The sequence below is a fragment of the Typopeltis vanoorti genome, chromosome 3 (genome assembly GCF_054136105.1).
Source record: "Typopeltis vanoorti isolate ZY-2024b chromosome 3, IOZ_Tvanoo_1.0, whole genome shotgun sequence".
Lineage (NCBI taxonomy): Eukaryota > Metazoa > Arthropoda > Arachnida > Uropygi > Thelyphonidae > Typopeltis > Typopeltis vanoorti.
Window position 1 is genome coordinate 94,107,991 of NC_143551.1, and position 14,516 is coordinate 94,122,506.

Sequence of the window (14,516 nt, forward strand, 5' to 3'; positions counted from 1 at the left end):
TTTGTTTATGTATTATATTTATTTTTCATTTTTAGGACTCAAAAGGATGATACTGTCCTATGTAAAAAAAGATGCCAGCCAAATGATACTGATTGCATATTGAATAATACTCAGACTATCACATTTCAGGGCATAGCTGTACCCACCTTACATTTTCTTCCTTCACCTTTAATATTAACAAACATGAGAGCCGTCACAATTGGAAGTCCATTGAAATTTGATACTGACTATGCTATTTTAGAAGGCAATTCAGAGGAGAACTTTGATATTTCCCACGGAAAAGGAGTAGGTAAGTTGCTTTATCCCTCTCTTTTTAAGCTCGTGTTAAGGTATTGTATAATGCAAATATTTGTTACAGAAGTGCCATTAAAAAAGACACACAAGATATACAAGCAGAAAGATGTTAGGCGACTTGTGATGCATTTGACAATTCAGTATGAAAAGCATCACTATGATCAAGCCAGTGTACAGTTAATTCACAAATTTAGCCATCCCTATTTAATTTTTGTTTAACCTGATTACAAAGCCAGATGAGAATATGGCCCAGAGGTGTAAAAAAGATTTCTAAGCCCTCTGCTAACTCAAGTGGAGAAAAAAAAAATTGAATACTTTTGTTTTGTAGAAGATTTCAAATGATAATATAATCACCTTCCTGATATGCACCATCAGAGAGTAAATATGATTTTTTTTTATGAATCTTATATAAACTAAAGATGCCAAGAAATTATATATTTATTTTTACATTTTTTATTATATTAATTATATATTTCAACTTATGAAATAATATTTAATATTTGATACATAATTTAATAATATTATAAAAATAATTATGAAATAATAAAATTAAGAAATTATATTTTTAACTTATGGATCTGAGAGCTGGGTTAGAAATAAAGCACTTGACCATAGACTAGAGACTGCAGATAATATGAGAGTCCTGAGAAAGATTAGAGGCGTGAACAGATGGCATCAATGGCAATATCATATTAAAAATGAGGATATTAGGAAAGAACTTGACATTGTTAACATCCAGGAATGTGTCAGAAGAGCAAATCTCAGGTAGTATGGTCACTTAAACAGAATGAGAGAGGAAAGATTAGCAAAACAAGTGTTCTCTGTCAGGTTGGCAGGAAAAAGACTCAGAGGAAGACCAAGATATAGGTGGATTGATACAGGAAAAATCTTATATTTTTGTCTTTAGAAGACAGAAATATAAGATCTGATAATGTTGGAGCTCTTGACAGGTAATAGATTAATTTGGAAGAAAATTGTAGATAGGAAGTTAGTGGTGATGTAAGTTTTTCATGTAGTACTATAATATCCTGTAGATTCCTTAAGGGTGCATATCAGAATTTGATGATGATGATGAAGAAATTATATTCTTGGCATCTTTAAATTTTTTCATCCTTTATCCAAGTGTAAGAAAACAAAGTTTGCACATGAAGTAACTTCATGACTGGGCAACTCATATATAGAGACTAATGACCTTAGTATCCCATAATGCAATGCACATATCCTTACAGACATGCATTATGGGAATGGCCACTACTCAGACTAGTTTTGACCTTTATTGAGGTCTCATCAGTGGGAGCCAAACCCAGAAGTGATACCAAAGTTGAAGTAAAGCAGAAGTCATATTTCCATGTACAAGTAGCCAAAAGGTGTCACATCTTATTATTAAAATACTCTAGATTAGAGATAGATGTTGAAATTTTTCACTTGGTTATATTATAAATTAAAGATGCCAAGAAATTATGTTATTAGTTTCATCCTTTATCCAAGTGTAAGCAAACAAAGCTTTTGCATGAAGTATCTTCATGACTGGGCTACTTGTATATAAAGGCTAATAACTTCAAGTCAATTGCCTTTGTATCCCATAATGCAAAGCACACATCCTTTTGGGTGTGTATAATGTTATGTGTTATGGGAAGGATGTTTAAGTGCTAGGGTGATCCCTCAGTGAATGACCTGAAGGATCATTTAACACATTAACTCGATCACACAACGACACACTGCAGTGATTCTACTCACTGACAGGTTCACCCTACCAATGAGTAGAACGACTCATGTCCAAGGGAAAAGCATCCACAAAAGCATCCCCGAGACCACCTCAGCAGTTGTTTAAGTACAGGCCTTGTCCAAAAACTTGAGCGATGCTTTATATCAACCCCCCCCCCCTCAATGAATGATCCGAAGGATCATTTAACTCATTACTCAGCAGTGGTTCTACTTAGTGACAGACTCATCCTACTGATTCAGTGGGTGCTCAGGAAAAAGCACCCACTGAAGCGGTCTGATAAAGGTCACCCTTGGTGAACCTACATCTACAGAAAACTACATCAGTAGGAGTCAGACTCCAGAAGAGATACCAAAGTTGAAATAATGCAGAAGTCATATTTTTTCCATATAATGGTAGTGAAAAGGTGTATCATCTTATTATTAAATTACTATGGATCCAAGATAGATAGAGATTTATAGTACAATCAAGTGAAAAAACTTGATTTACTGTAAATTAAAGATGCCAAGAAATTATATTCTCGGTTTAATCCTTTATCCAAGTATAAGTAAACAAAGTTTGCACATGAAGTATCTTCACGACTGGGCTACTTGTATACTGGCTGGGAAAGAAGTCAATGAACACCACAGTGTGAAGAACAAACAGCCATGGTGCTAACATTAATAAGATGTCAGACCTTCTTTTGCTGCAGTGACAGCAGCAGTCTACAGGGCATACATTCCACAAGCATAGGATAGTGATCGATGAGAATTTTGGACCATTCTTCCTGTAATCATATAATGAGGCCTGGACTTTTTTCATTTTTTACCATGTTTCACATTATGGGATATTTACCAATTGATGTGAAGTCATTAGTATCCTAGTATCTTAGTCGTGAAGATACTTAATCCAAAGATATAATTTCTTGGCATCTTTTATTTATTGAGGTCCTGGACTGTTGTGGGGCAGACATCCTTTGTCCTCACCTGATGCTCCAGTTCATCTCACATATTCAATATGGTTGAGATCAGGGCTCTGTGGAGGGCAGTCCAGTGTGGTAACATTCATGTCCATAAATTATGCAGTTACAGCAACAGCCTTATGACACGGTGCATTGTCCAGAATGTTCAGATAACTCTCGTGTCTCAATGTTCATAGCACCACAAAACAGATGTCCAAGGCCAAACCAGCAAAAACAGGACCATACCATCACTTCACCACCTCTGAATTTTGTAGTTGAGGTTATGCACTCTGGTAAGAGATGATGACAGGGCATCTGCCACACCCACACTCCATCATCACTGAAGACGCTGCTGCATATTACAGTCCTACCAAAGCTCACAACATGGAAACCTATGTTGTGAGCTTTGGTTCTGAATGTTTTTGTGAAGATTCGTGTTCCAGTCAATGTCCAGAACTGAGGAATGGAAGTTTTTACATATTATCCTTCAGGGCACCGTATGGTCATGTGTGGTGAGTCGTTCACTGCTGGTAGCACTTGCAATTGACTTCCTTTACTTCCATCTCAGTATGGGTATCACTGAATTGTTAACCTGAGATAGCCCAGTTATTTGTCAACTATTTGCTGAAAGGATAGGCATGCAACTTGGCATCCTATCACAATACTTCTTTTAAACTCCGTCAGTTCCCTTCTGGAAGCCATTTGACACAGACACAGTTGCACTGACTTGGGAGCATATATTCCTCTAATTTATAACAGCTACAAACAAGTGACTTGTTACATGGCAGGATGCACCTTGCCCATGGGATATCTGTCGACTTCTTTCCAAGCAGTGTAAATAAATGCTAAATGACTTCGCATCAGTTCCCTTAGTATCCCATAATGCAAAGCACACATCTTCTCAGGTGTGTATGGTCCTATGTATTAGGGAAGGGCTGCTACCCAAAACCAGGTTCAACTTTATTGTCTCATCAGGGGGAGGTAGACCCAGAAGTAATATCAAGGTTGAAGTAATGCAGAAGTCATAGATTTTCCATACACAGTGCTTTGCATTATGGGATACTAAGGCAATTAATGCGGTCATTATACCCTATATATAAGTAGCCCAGTCATGAAGATACTTCACGAGCAAACTTTGTTTGGTTAGATTTGGATAATGGATTAAACCAAGAATATAATTTCTTCTCATCTTTTACATATAGTGTAACCAAGTCAAAAACTTTCACCATCTTTCTCTTATCCAAAGTAATTTTATTATAAGGTGACATACCCTTTCACTACTTGTATATGGGAAATATATGTCTATGATACTTCAAACTTGATATCTCTTCTGGGTCTGTCTGGCTCTGACTGATGAGGTGTATTGATATTTGTCATTGGGTTTGCTTGCCTCTTAGAGAGTAGAGAGACTCAACTTGTTGGTAGGTTTTTGCCTGTCACTGAATGGAGTTACTATTATTTATTATTATTATTATTACCCCAAGACCTCATGGAGTCAAAGACTCATCTGGGAGGTCCTTTTATCTCACACACACACACACACACACACACACACACACACACACACACACACACACACACACACACACACACACACACACACACACACACACACACAATCTCATCATACTATGTCTTAAACACACTCAAACACCTTGCAGACACCACACTCTCAGGCAAGGCATTCCAATCATTCACAACTCTGCACGAAAAAAACCTGCCTCTCACTCCCCTATCACACCCTCTTTATACAGTGTCCAGGGATGACCTCTGGTTCTCCCCTGATCTCCCACTATTCTGTGTAGAACTTCTCCACAGAATAGTGGGAGAAGTTCTACACAGGTGCTATAGACCACGATGGATGGCTTGCATTTGAATGGATTTGGTGTGCGGAGACTGGAATAAGTGTTGCTGAATGAAGTGAAAATGGATGTGCCGAACCAGGGAAACTAGAACTACCAAGAAGGGGGGGAGGGGAATATGCGGACATCAGTGAGACGGTTGAGTGTAAGAATGTATATAATGTACCCGAGCCAGTACTAAGGACAAAAAATGGTAATGGAATGTTTAGAAAAATGCATCAAGATAGGGGTGAGACAAAGGGATCACTGCATTTCATGTATACTAATGCCAGAAGTATTAGGAACAAGAAGGAAGAATTTTTGGCCATGATTGGCTCTTCCTGGCCACAGGTTATTGGCATTAGTGAAACATGGCTGACGAAAGATGATATAGTTAGTGGGATAGAATGTATAGGTTATAGTGTGTTTAGGGGGGACAGAGAGAATAAAATAGGGGGAGGGGTGTTATTGATGATAGCTGATGAATTGCAGCCAAGGAGAATTGAAGTTGTATCGCAGGATAGTGAAAAGAGCTCATTTGAGGCTATTTGGTGTGAGATTGAGACTGGCAGAATAAAATATACAGTTGGGTGCTGCTATAGACCAGGCAATGGAATAGATGGTGAAGATAGTATGCATAAACATATTGATGAAATGAGTGGAAGGAGGGTAATTATTATGGGGATTTCAACTATGGTGACATTGATTGGAAGGAGGAGAGGACACATGTGAGGAAGGAAATGGATTTTATTCAATTATTAAGGGATAACTATCCGAGACAGCATGTAATTGAAAATACTAGGGGGTGTGAAAGTGCTTGACCTGGTAATAGCATCTGAGAATTTGACTGTAATGAATATGACCATGTTGCCACCTATTGGTGAGAGTGATCATAAGGCCTTGACCTGGTAGGTGGCTAAAGGTGTGGAATTTTTGATTAAGACAGGGTATATGTGGAATTACCATGCTGGCAAGTATGACAAGCTTAGGAGATTGTTTGGATCAGTGCCATGGCATGTACAACTGCAAGGGCTGGATGTTGATAGAGCATGGGAAGTGGTCAAGGAGCATTTACAGGAGGTTATGGCTGATTGTATACCTAGGGTCAGAATTGTAAAAAACAAGTAGGGGTTAAATGGATGAATAACACCATTAAGCTTGAGCTGCAAAAAAAGAAACAACTGTGGAGGGAATTTAAAGAAAGAGGTGACCCGCAGGCACACGAACGGTATAAAGTGCAGGCCAGAAGGGTAACGAGTGTGGTAAAAAAAAAGCAAAAGCGGATTATGAAAGGAAACTAGCTATGCAAGCTAAAGAGAATCCCAAACAGTTCTTTCAATATGCTGCAAGCAAAAAAAAAAAAAAAAACTGTACACAGCAAAATGATTTTAAGGCATGACAATGGTAACGAGGTCACTGAATCAGTCGATATAGTGGAGTTACTGAGCGAGCACTTTGCAAAAGTATATCATCCAGGTGGTGACATTGAAAAAATGAAGGAACCATTAGTTTATATGGGAATTGTGATGAATGAAGTGGAGGTGAATAGTCTATGACAGAACCTTAATGTGAATACATCTGTGGGATTGAATGGTATACTGGCACGGGTCTTGCATGAAGTGGCTAAAGAATTATGAGTGCTTTGACCATGTTGTTTAATCTGAGTCTCGGGTCTGGTTTAGTCCCGAAGGTGTGGAAAGAGGGGAAAATAATAGTTCCACTGCATAAAGGAGGATCCAAGACTACGGTTGCAAATTACCGACCAATCAGCATATCAGGAGTCGTCAAGGTCTTGGAGAAAGTAGGCAAGGGAAAAATACAGGAATGGATTGATGAAAATGAGATACTGTATGGGGGACAGCATGGCTTTATGAAGGGTAGATCATACCTCAGTAACTTGCTCAAGTTTTATAACAAGGTGACGGCTGAACTGGATAAGGAAATGGGTTTACAGTGATACTGCTGGACCTGGCAAAGGTGTTTGACAGGATACCACATGGAATTCTAATCCGTAAACTACAACATATGGGAATGGATATAGGGTTGTTGAGATGGATAGGTGGGTGGTTGATGGAGAGATATCAAAGAGTAGTTTATTCAGGAGTAGAATCCAAAAGATGGCCTGTGACTAGTGGTGTGCCGCAGGGTTCTGTTCTTGGACCACTGCTGTTTAATTTGTTCATTAACGATATAAGGAAGGATCTAAGAAGGATGGTTCATTTGTTCGCTGATGATGCAAAGTTGGGTAGGGAATGCAGAAGATGTCAAAATCTTGCAGGACGACTTGGATAGATTGGAGTTTTGAGCTAAGGAGAATGGATGTCAATTTAATGTGACAAAATGTAAGGTTATGCCTTTTGGGGTGAAAAGATTAGCAACAGTATACCACATTGGTGGAACAGTATCCATGAGCTTGATGAGGCCAGGGACTTGAGAGTGTTGGTGGATAGGGAGATGAAGTTTAGGGGGCACATTGCAAAAGTAGCTAAATCAGCTCATCAACTCACTTGGTTGTTGAAAAATACCTTGACGAGCAGAGACAAGCAAGTTATTGTACCTCTGTACCGAGCCTTGATAAGACCTCATCTCAACTACTGTGCCCAGATTTGGTCACCTCGGTTCCTTCTTGATGGAGAGGAGGTGGAGAGGATCCAGAGGCGAGTGACTAAGATGATAGCAGGTCTATTGAATGAACCATATGAGAACAGGTTGAAGATTTGTGGGTTGCAGAAACTAGTTGACAGGCTGAAAAGGGGAGATATGATTGAGACATTCAAATTGCTAAAGGGATTCTATAGGATTAATTCAGAGGATATTTTTGAAATCAGGACTGGTGGTGGTGGGCGAACTAGGGGACACCTATGGAAGCTGGGCAAGAGTGTAGTTAGCAGGGGTGTTAAAGCTGGGTTCTTTACTTTTAGAGTGGTAAATGAGTGGAATAAGCCGCCAGAGTCTGTTGTGGGTGCTATGACAGTGAGATGGTAGATCAACAACAGATGCTATCTTTGGGTTACGACAGATGATGGAAAAATATCGAGAGAAACAAAGGGAGCTACATCTGGTATTTATTGATCTGGAGAAAGCATATGATAGAGTGCCAAGGCAATAAGTCTGGAGGTGTCTGAGGGAGAAGAAGGTGCCGGAGAAATATGTCAGGTTGGTGCAGGAAATGTACAGAAATGTGAAGACAAGTGTTCGGACCTGTTTGGGACAGACAGAAAGTTTTCAAGTAACAGTTGGCTTGCATCAAGGGTCAGCATTAAGTCCGTTTCTGTTTAATATTGTGATGGAGGTGGTAACAGAGGAGGTGAGAGAAGATGCACCTTGGACAATGCTGTATGCAGATGACATCTTGCTGTGTGTAGATTCAAGAGAAGAAGCGGAAACTAAACTGGAAAGATGGAGAAAAGTACTGGAAGAGAGAGGTATGAGACTGAGCAGAAGTAAGACAGAGTATATGTGTTGCCCAGTGGGCGGTGGCCAGGAGACAGACCTGGAGCTGGAAGGAAATGTCATCAGGAAGGTGAGAGATTTTAGATACTTAGGTTCGACAGTGGAAGAAGATGGAGGAGGTGAGAAGGAAGTGGGATGCAGGATACAAGCAGGTTGGAGGAACTGGAGGGAGATGGCTGGAGTGTTATGTGATAAGAGGGTGCCGATCAATCCGAAAGGCAAAATTTATAGGACAGTAGTGAGGCCAGCTATGACATATGCTATAGAAACTGTGGCCCTGAGGAAAAATAACATTAGCAGGATGGAAGTAGCAGAGATGAGAATGCTTAGGCGGATGTGCGGTGTGACCAGAAAGGATCATCTGAGAAATGACTATGTCAGGGGAACAGTGAAAGTTACGAACTTAGGAGCGAAAATACAGGAGGCAAGGTTGAGATGGTTTGGTCATGTGATGAGGAGGGAGGACGAATATGTGGGAAGAAGGGTCATGCAGATGGATGTGCAAGGAAGGCGGAAGCGTGGGCGGCCAAAGAAGAGATGGAGGGAGCTGGTAGAAGAGGACTTGAAGATGAAGAACTTGGATGTGGTGACAGCCCAAGACAGGAAGGTGTGGAGGAGACTCATAATAAACAGTGACCCCACTTAAGTGGGAGAAGCTGCAGAAGAAGAAGAAGAAGAAGTCTGTTGTGGGTGCTATGACAGTGAGCGAGTTCAAGGTAAGGTATGATAGATACTGTGAGAATGTCGTATAGTTGTGTGGACATGATATTTAGGGCCTTCCTCGATGAGTCTAAGGACTCCCAGGAGTTGCCCGAAATAATAATAATAATAATAAAGGATTAAACCAAATATATAATTGGTAGCATAGCCAAGTGAAAAAACTTCCATCAAATATCTGATGAGATCATCAAATCCAAGACCCTCAATCCACTTGTAGCCTCTGTTACATACTGCTAAAGATAGTTGTCCCTCAAAAACTCAAGAAATTCATTCTTTTTGGTTTCAGATGATGTCACTTCATTCCAGTCTATATTACCATAATTGAAGTTGCCCATAATGATCACTCTTTTCTTATTAGCCAGACCATGTTGTGTAAATATTTTCTTCTCACTGCCTTCCACATTACTAGGTCTATAGCAACACCTTACTAAACATTTCATCCTGTCCATCTCCACTTCACACCATACTGCTTCAAAACCACTGTTACTATTTGTCTCCTGCATCTCCAATCTAGATGGGTACAACTCCTCTGCCATCATCAATAGCACTCCTCCTCCCTTTTTGTCTTGTCTGTCTTCACAAAAGACTTCATATCCCTTCCATCTCTGTTCCTGTCAGAAAGTCATCCTCATTCAACCATGTCTCACTTATTCCAATAATTTTTGGGCATATGAACTCTATCAGTGCTACAATTTCGTTCACCTTGTTTTGAATATGTCTTGCATTTGTAAACATATGCACTAGCTTAGTTCTGTGTTTATAACAAGTCCCACTGATCCTTCTTTTCAGATATATGACTTCTAAACACTCTCCCCCCTGTCCATTCCTCTCTATCATATTACACCTCTTCTTAAACCTAAATGTCAACCCGTAACATACTTTTTTTTTCATTCATTATTTTCTCATGCAGCAACAATTTCTCAAAATGACTCACACCAAATCCATTTAAATGGAGGCCATCTCTTTTATACAGCTCTGTCCACTTGTCAAATTCATTCCACACATTCACAAAATGAACTCCTTTCTCCTCACACAACTCTGCTAGCATACTTCATAATCTTCACTCACCTTCTCAACTAATCATTATCATACTTGGACAACATACTATCTTGCCTACCACACTGTTATCTTTTACATTCTCCTTGTTACCAGACAAATCATTTATGCCAACTACCATACCAATTCTTTTGCTTCTTTTTGCTCACATACTCCCCTTTTCCAATGCTTCAATCACCCTGCTCATTCTATCAACTGAAAAACAAACCTGGTGCACCTTTTCACTGACTACAGCCCTAATCCTCAAATTCACATACATTGCTACTTTCAAATCATTGGATATTTTTTGAAATCTTGTGTTTCATTCTTTCTCACATTTTCATGAATCTGTAATTCTCCTCAGTTCATTCCTCATATGTTTAAGCTCTTGTCTCAGTTTTACCAACTCTTTCAACTTTCAACTTTTCACTTACCTCTCACTGTCCAATCACATTTTCACTACCTTGCATGTTTGCCTTAAGTAAACTTGATGTTAATAAAGCAGTCATATTTGAAAACATATTGCCATGTGTCTTGAAGGATGGTCTAGGGAATTAACAGCACCTTTGACCCACCTGTTTAACATGAGTCCTGCAACAGTTTCAGTCCCAAAGGAATGGAAGGTGAAAAAAATTGTTCTTCTTCACAAAAAAAAGGCGGGGAGAGAATAAGACAAGCTATAAATTATAGGCCAATCTGTGTGTCTGCATTTGTTGTTAAGGTGTTAGAGAAGTTGGCGAGGTCTAGGATTCAGAAATGAAGTGATAATAGCAGCATTCTTTAGGATGGGCAGCATGAGTTTGTTAGGGGGGAGGGTCTTGTTTAACAATCTGGATGCTTATTACAACATGGTGACAAATTTACTTAATAAAGGAGATACATAATACAGTGGTGTACTTTGATTTTTCCGATTTCTTTGATAGACTGCCACATGACAAGTTTGTAGCTAAACTGAAACAGATGAGATTAAATAACAGACTAAACTAATGAGTTGGATAGCTGATTGGTCATCGGACAGGTATCAGCAGGTTGTGTGTGGAAAACTGGTATTCCAAAATAGGAAGGTTACTAGTGGAGTGCCCAGTGATCTGCTTTGAGACCACTATTGTTTAACTTGTACATTAATGATGTTGGGACTAGCTACTGGAGATGTGCAGCTGTTTGCTGATGATGTAAAGGTGTGAAGGACTATGAGAAATAGGACTTCGCACCTTTGCATCATCAGCAGGAAGATTTTAATAGACTATGTGAGTGGGCAAATGAGCAGAGTTCTCAGTTTAATGTTGCACAGTAAGAAGTCTGCAAATTTGGAAGGTTGGGATGCAGAGTATATAATTAATGAAGAAATTTTAAAGGAGATGGAAGTGATAAGAGATCTTGGAGTTAGAGTGAATAGAGACTTAAAGTTTAGGGTAATATTGCTAAAACTGTAAGAACATCACAATGGATTATGGCAATAATGAGGAGAATGTTGACATGCAGAAGCAAAGAGGTTATGGTTGCTTTGTTATGGTTCCCCTCTTCTGATGTGACTTTCATCAAGCCACATATGGACTACTGTGTGCATATTTTGTCATATGGTTTTCAAGGGGATAGGATGCATTTGGAGAGGGTACAGTGAAAGTTTACTAAGTCAGTGTCTGTCAGATCTATGGAATGTCAGATATGAGGAGAGATTGAGGGGGATGTAACTTGCAAAACCTTGTGAATAGAAGCGAAGGGGATATGATTGAGACATAAATTCATGTAGGGTTGTTACCAGATTAATGTGGAGGAATTTTGTAAAGTAGAGGGAGGCAAAGGTAAAACTAAAGGCCATCCCCAGAAGCTGTATAAGGAGGTTGTGATCAGGGGGACCGAGAAGCATATTTTTATGATTATTATTATTATTATTTTGGTAACCTCCATGGAGTCAACAGACTCATCGTGGGAGGCCCACTCAACAAGCAACATGTCTATCATAATGAGCTTTCAATTTGTATATCATAATGAGTTTTGTTTAGCTTTTGTTGTAAATTGTACATTAAGTTATTTATTTATTTTTTTCACTAATATTCATGATGCAAGAATTTCTACCAAGAACACAGGCATTGTGATGATGAAATTCACATATCTGACACATAATGGCACCACTTTAGTACACACACTTATGCATCACAAGAAGGCATCATTCTAGGAGTGTTCAGAATATATACAGAAAATACACTATCCGAAGACACTTTTTCCAATTCTATTTGGATAACACAAATTCACTGCATTTGAGGAAGACTAGTATTTTTTTTCATTTTCCAGAGATAGTCATGAGTGCACTGACACTGAGTGAGTTTAAGGGATGGCTGTGATAAGTATTGTGTAAATAATGGTTAGGGTGAGCCTCCTGTGATGAGTCCTCAGACTCAGTGGAAATGCTTATATAATAATAATATTTCTGAAATTAACATGAAACTTTTATACAGCTCTACCTGCTTTGAATAAGAATGGTTATGCAAATTAATATACCAATAAAGCACAGGGTGTCCACAATTGTTTATCCTGATTTCAACTGGCTATAATATTTTAACAATGAAAATAACTGAATAAATTTTGTTGCATGTAAACTTGGGCACTCATAAAGTTTCCATACTGGTATCTTTAGTATACTGCTTTTGCCACCAGGAGCACTGCTGCTGATTTTCTTTAAAAATGGCTTCAGTACAGGAAAAAGCCCAATATGTTCTGTGGCTAGCAGAAACAAATCTCCAGTTACAGTACAGTGAATGTTTAGGGTACAGTATGGAAAGAACCCACCTGATGTCAAGCTCATTAAGTCATGGAAGACAAAGTTTTTAGGAACAGGTTCAGTTCATAAGGGTACAAGCAGTGGCAGACCATCGGTTTCTGAGGAGACAGTTGAGGCAGTTCAAACTGCCTTCACCCGGTCACCACAGAAGTCAATCAGAAGTGCTTCACTAGCTTCACGTTTGGGAACCACTTTGTAGACTATACTCCATGGCATTTGAAGGCAGTTTGAACTGCCTCAACTGTCTTTTCGGAAACCGATGGTCTGCTACAGCGTGTACCCTTATGAACTAAAGCTGTTTTTTTTGACAATGTTGTTTTCTAAAAACTTTGTCTTCCATGACTTAATGAGCTTGACATCAAGTGGGTTCTTTCCATACTGTACCCTAAACATTTGCTGTACTGTAACTGGAGATTTGTTTCTGCTAGCCACAGAACATATTGGGCTTTTTCCTGTACTGAAGCCATTTTTAAAGAAAATCAGCAGCAGCGCTCCTGGTGGCAAAAGCACTGGTACTGAAGATACCAGTGTGGAAACTTTATGAGTGCCCAAGTTTACCTGCAACAAAATTTATTCAGTTATTTTCATTGTTAAAATATTATAGCCAGTTGAAATCAGGGTAAACATTTCTGGACACCCTGTATATATTTTTATTAAAATTTCTGAGAATATCTGAAGAATTTTCTGTTTATATTTCATTCAGGTTCTTTACGGCTGGTGAAGCCAATTACAGGGCCTAGAGAATTCCATTTGAAGCTAGAGATGCTGATTAAACTACAAAAAGGAAACTATCCTGTGCCAGCTCAATTAACACGCCATTTAGCATTTATCCTGATAGATGTATCACTACATGATTTCTGATTAAATGAATACTGATTTCAGTTTGTAAAGGAAGAATTGCCAGTTATATCAAAGTTAACATATCAATGAAAGAAATTCGGCACAGATAACTTTGAAGAAAATATTTACAGCTGTATAAAGAATTATATTTTATATATTTGTATATAAAAGATATAAAGGATTATTTAATGGTTATAGATCTTTTCATAGAATTATTATTATTATTATTATTTTATTATTATTATTATTAAACTGGAATCTCCAAAGGATCCTAAGAATCATTCTGTGAGTCCCAAACTATATCTCTAAACTTATTCGCTAGTAGGCAGTTTTTCATTCACTAATCTACAAACAAATTATTTAGTCTTCACATCCCCTCACATCACAATCCATACCCTCAATCTACCTTCACAGGGAAAATTCCACCGACCTGTCATCAGCTTGGACACTCAACTCCACTACCTTCCGATCCCCAAGAAACATAGGTGACCAAATCTGTTCACTATAGTCAACATGTGACCAAATCATGGCCTTATAAACAGGGATAATAATCTTTACTTGTCAATGTGTGTTCCAAAATCTAAGTAATTCTCTGAGCTATTTTGCCAACTCTTGCAATATGTCCTCTGAATTTCAAATCTCCAATCACTATCACTCCCAAATCCCTAGCCTAATCAGTTTCCTGGAAACTAGTATACCACCAATATGATATGAAGTGTGTAATCATCCTGACTATCCATTTCCATTTTCCTTTGCCCACTCTGCCAATTTATTTAAATCATCCTGTAAGATATCTACAATCAACTTTATCAACTATTGCCCTCCTTAGTTTTGCATCATTGGCAAACAATTGAATATCCATCCCCGGCTTCGAACTTCTGCTATATCATT

At 38.7% G+C, this 14,516-nt stretch overlaps 1 protein-coding gene across 9 annotated transcripts in view; it reads left to right on the forward strand.

Moving 5' to 3' along the window:
* Positions 1 to 13,817, forward strand: part of LOC150108392 (uncharacterized) — a 628,716-nt gene extending 614,899 nt beyond the window's left edge. For all 9 annotated transcript variants that reach the window (XM_090415800.1, XM_090415806.1, XM_090415807.1 and 6 more), the window contains 2 exons: positions 36 to 289; positions 13,489 to 13,817. In XM_090415800.1, coding sequence (XP_090271926.1) covers positions 36 to 289; positions 13,489 to 13,646 — 412 coding nt within the window. In that variant the 3' untranslated portion in view covers positions 13,647 to 13,817. The remainder of the gene's footprint in view (positions 1 to 35; positions 290 to 13,488) is intronic.
* The last annotated feature ends 699 nt before the right edge of the window (positions 13,818 to 14,516 follow it).